The following is a 5,166-nucleotide window of genomic DNA, read 5'->3' on the forward strand; positions in this document are numbered from 1 at the left end:
TTTACTCCATTACAATTATTTGAAAACTTAGATCTGCTATTTAAAAAAAAAAAATCATACATTTTATATATTTGAAAACTTGTGGAATGGGACATTCTGCATAACGAGTACGTTCTGCTTTGGTACTTTAAATACATTTTGATACCAATACGTTTGTACTTTAACTGAAGTAAATTTTGAATTCCAGACTTTTACACATAAGAGTATTTCTTGCAGTATTGATACTTTTAATGAAGTAAAACATGCAAGTACCTTTTCCACCACTGACTGTAGTTATACTGTAGCAGAGACTGAGACGGCAGGTTGAAAAAAGCCAAGGCAACGTACAGTAAACTGTGGGTGCACGCGTGCACGCATTTGCGCGTGCACTAGGTTTTGCCCAGTCTGGCCTGTGATCTAAAACGAGTGTGACACCCCTGGCTTTAACCCGTCCACCTTTGTCCCCCGTTCCTCCAGGAGACGAGGGCAGTGAGTTGGACGGCTTGTCGGAGCCCACAGGCAAGCCGCAGGCAGCCCCCACCAAGGCAGAGCGCAGCCATCTTATCGTTTGGCAGGTCACAGCCTGTCAGGACTGAGCCAATCACAGACTGCCGCCCCGCCCGCCGCCAGGGTTGCCAAACACCCCCCGCCCCCCCCTCTCCCCTCGCATGCCCCTCCCCCTAATTTCATAATTACCTGTGAAGGTAACTACCCTGTTTGTAAAAAAAAAAGGACAAAACGTTATTTTTAGTGTTTTTTTGTATATTTTATTCTTTACAAACATTTGAGTTGGTTAGGTGCTGGCACGCGTTCTACCGTGAGTTAATGAATCCGTCCAATGATGTGTCCCCTCCTCCGTCTCGGTCCCAGGTGCACATAGGAAAAGTGCCAGCTTAAAGGAATATTCCGCCTATCAAATACTCATCCCATGAAGCCTTGAATCCATAAGCAAAGAGAACACTCAATGAATTCAAGGCTTCACGGGGTGAGAAATTGATAGAAGTGAAAAAAAGGGCATTTTGGCGTGAAGTATTCCTTTAATGTATAATAAAGGGATAAGCATAGCTTGATTAAGTACTGTAATTACATTGTCAATTAAAAAGGCTTTGATGTAAGCAATGCAGCAGTTGACAAAGGGATAGGAGCATGAATACAAGTGATACAATCTCAGAGAAGTGTGTGCATTGTCATAAGCATTATCGTTGCTGTCGGGCAGAAACCTTGTATCTCCATATTTTAACTTTGTATGCTTTTCTGTAAATTAGCGTTAGTGTCACACAAAAAGTAGTTCGCTATTTTCACTAATTGAGAGGTTTTGAACATGCAAGGTTTCCACCCAACAGCGACGATCGTGAGCAGATTACAAATAACTTGAAATGAAAAAGAGGGAACAATAACTGGAAAAGTGACGTGAGAATGAGCATATTTTATGAATGCCTCGAGTCTACATTTTTGTGTGCGTTAGATGTGCGTGTTTTCTTGTATGTGCATTCATGGTCACCTTTTTTCTGTTGCACAATTTGTACACTTGCTGTGATCCTAACCTCACCTCTAGGGCTAAGTGTCAACTTCAGGTTTTGTTGTTTTTTTTGCCCGTAAAGATCAATTTGAAAGAATCGCTTCAAAATGTTACATTTAAAAAAATTGTATCTCTGGTTTTCTACAAGCATACGGTAATTGTTTCGGACAAACCCCGGTAGGTAAAGAAGTCAACCTAGAGGTGTATAGTTGAGCTGCAGCACCCTTCGGCGGATACAGTGGACAGAGTGACATTCATAAAGACAATAGTTAAACACTCGCTGCTCCAAGGCGGCTCAAATAATGAGCAAGTATTAAGTGTGATTTTATTTAGAAAACCAGATCATAATCATCACTGTCGGGCAGAAACCACTTATCTCCCAAAGTATCAAAAATAGCAGATGATGCAACGCGTTTTGAGCTTGTAGATCTGCTATTTTTGAATTTGTATCCTGAAAGTAACGGTTTTGGACAATTTGAATCTACTACAGGAATCGAACAAATGTCTTAGAAGTGGTTCCACCATCGTTTGATGCTCAGCCCTGCATAACACATAATCTGGGGGTGAACATTCTGCGAAAATAGAAGATCTTCAAGCTCACTCTGGGAAACTGTGAGCTTGGCTATTTTTTAAGCAAAGACATTTGGTGTTGAGGGGGAAAAAGGAGGGGACAAGTACAGAGCACTGGGGAATCCTGGTCAGTTAATTCTAAGTGGTTTTGCGTTCCCTTTGTGTTGTTGGTAATGTCTAAGCAATGTTCAGTCACGCACTTTAGGGTTTCCAGTGTATAGAGGAGCCCCTGTGGAGCGTTTTGTGTATGTCAGCGTTAGCTTGCATGGGGAAGTCCTGTATCTCCAGCCAATTGTCTGCCTGCTCCGCCATTTTTAACCTTTAAACTCAACTAACAATTTGTTCTCGTTTTGCGGAAATCTGCCTGTGCCACCAAATTTGGGGGGCTTCCTTTATGCTAGATCTTGTCGGCACTTTACATAAGATGTTGGTGGCTTGAAGTTTTGAAGAACACTCATGGCAATGTACACTATACTGACACATTCTAACTGCGTGGAGGGAGCACTATGTAACACATTCTTTTATTTAAAGTCACGTGTCACCTTGCTTACCAAAGGACGAAAGAAGAATTGTGGAAAAATACTGAACAATTTCATGAATATCTTTTTTTATCAGTCATCGTTTCCAAGTTTAAAATATGATATGATAATTTGAAGGATGTGTATATATATTTTTAAGGTGTTGTTATGTTTTGAATTACGCAACACGTTTGTGTTGTACCTAAATGGACGTCCAGACAGCACTAGAAGGTCTCCCCTTCATTTGTTTCATATTTTGTTGCGTTACAAAATATGTTTGGAGACCTGAAGCCAATTGTTATCATTGTTATCATGATCATTATTGTTATTACTGGCTCAGTTTCATTTTGCACATTGTGCTGTTTTTCTACTTGTCAGTGAGAACTTTTATTAAGTAGTCTGTATTCTGCTGGTGTCTGTAACATAACAGCAGCATACCAATAGTGTGTAGATTTGTTTTTATATTTGGCAGTGGGCGAAGAGCCCATTTCTTCTCCATTTTCAAAAGGAATAACCTCATATCATGTTGTAGCCATTCCAGTATTTATTTTATTTCCTTTATTATTATTGAGCCCGACTTGGTTCAGAATGTAACTTTATACATGAACAATATACAGTAATAGGAACCTCTTACTTGTAAATATATATATATATATATATATATATATATATATATATATATATATATATATATAGTCCTGTGGGTTTACATAATTGTTCATTTAGGTTGAATGATGTGAAACTTATATTGGAAATATTTGGCAAACCATGAGATAAGATCTGTCCAGGCATAAACGTGGTTTATGAACACGCATCCATTGTCCTAAGCTATGCATGTTTTTTTTTTTTTTGGTTTTTTTTTTCTTTTCTAAAGAGAACACTGCTATGTTGTCGGCTAAATCTGTTTATTGCCACCGTTTTGGGTGGGGTGGATGTCTGTGTGTGTGTGTGTGTGTGTGTGTGTGTGTGTGTGTGTGTGTGTGTGTGTGTGTGTGTGTGTGTGTGTGTGTGTGTGTGAGAGAGAAGCTGTCTAGTGTGTGTATTTGATAGTGCAGATGAGCCTACATGTGGAATATGTGTATACATACTGTATGGGAATTTGAAAGGAACACACATATTTGATTTTGGACAGTGGTTCTCAAAGTGACCCTCAGGGTTCCTTGAGGGTGTTCCAAATGGACCCTTACAGGTCTGTAACTCTTGAGAGTGTGCAAATGGCATAAAATGGACCCTTGCGGGTCCATTAAGTTCCATTTTTACACTCCCAGAGTTATGGGAGGTCCTTGAAATTCAAATGCTTGAGAACCACCGATTTAGGTTGTGGGGTGTACATATGCATCAGTGTATCTGTAGTACCCAGAGAACAGCCTCATGCGCCATCGAGTTTCTCTATCTGTGGCTGTCACACAGCAAGAACTGTGGTTCCTTCTGCTCAATGTTTGCTAAAAAAGAAAAGAAGAAGAAGAAGCATCATAGTCTTATTTTTAACAATCTATTAAACTCGATTTCATGGGGACTTCTTTGTCATCCTGTGTTTTATTACTGTATATTGTTGCTGTCTCCGTATTTCAACTTTTTGATATGTTTTTCCGCAGATTAGTGCCCTACTTGATCACAAAAGAGTGTCACACAAAGGGAGTGAAAATTGCAGATTAAATTGTACATCTGGCATTTTCACTGTTTAAACATGTTTTTAAAATAATAAAAAAATATGGTTTAGGACATACAAGGTAAATGGTAAATTTTGTAGATCTATAGTGCTTTTATCCAAAGCGCTTTACATAGATTGTGCATTACATTCACCCATACACACACATTCATAGACCGATGGCGGAGGAAACCATGCAAGGCACCAACCTGCTCATCGGGAGAAATCCGGCCGCTCTACCTGCCACTCTACCCCTGAGCCACAGCCATACGCCCCCCTTTACAAGGTTTATATGATATGTATTGTCATGGTTTGATTTGTAAAAGGGACATTTTCAGCCTATAGCCTACAACAAATAGCGAAAGTAGACAATGTACAAGATGTACTGTAGATCTGCTACTGACAAAACTTGACAAAATGTTAACATTTGCCCAAAATAGGGATGCCAGGTTAAACATAATTATTTGTTTTAATAGAATTGTGTTTAGTAAACATGTTAACATGTAGTAAACATGTACATGTTTACTGTATAGTAAACATGTACAGTAGGCTACATTGTTTACTGTATAGTGAACATGTACAGTACATTGTTTACTGTGTAGTAAACATGTACAGTACATTGTTTACTGTGTAGTAAATATGTACTGTACATTGTTTACTGTGTAGTAAATATGTACTTTACATTGTTTACTGTGTAGTAAACATGTACTGTACATTGTTTACTGTACATGTACAGTACATGGTTTATTGTATAGTGAACATGTACATTATTTACTGTAGGCCTATAGTAAACATGTACTGTACAGTACAGTACATGTTTACTGTGTGTAGTAAACATGTACAGTACATTGTTTACTGTGTAGTAAACATGTACAGTACATGTTTACTGTGTAGTAAACATGTACAGTACATTGTTTACTGTGTAGTAAACA

At 38.7% G+C, this 5,166-nt stretch overlaps 1 protein-coding gene across 3 annotated transcripts in view; it reads left to right on the forward strand.

Moving 5' to 3' along the window:
* Positions 1-3,195, forward strand: part of spag9a (sperm associated antigen 9a) — a 58,972-nt gene extending 55,777 nt beyond the window's left edge. For all 3 annotated transcript variants that reach the window (XM_080446843.1, XM_080446844.1, XM_080446845.1), the window contains one exon: positions 457-3,195. In XM_080446843.1, coding sequence (XP_080302969.1) covers positions 457-575 — 119 coding nt within the window. In that variant the 3' untranslated portion in view covers positions 576-3,195. The remainder of the gene's footprint in view (positions 1-456) is intronic.
* The last annotated feature ends 1,971 nt before the right edge of the window (positions 3,196-5,166 follow it).

The sequence above is a fragment of the Gymnoscopelus braueri genome (assembly GCF_963280865.1).
Source record: "Gymnoscopelus braueri genome assembly, chromosome: 13".
Classification (NCBI taxonomy): domain Eukaryota; kingdom Metazoa; phylum Chordata; class Actinopteri; order Myctophiformes; family Myctophidae; genus Gymnoscopelus; species Gymnoscopelus braueri.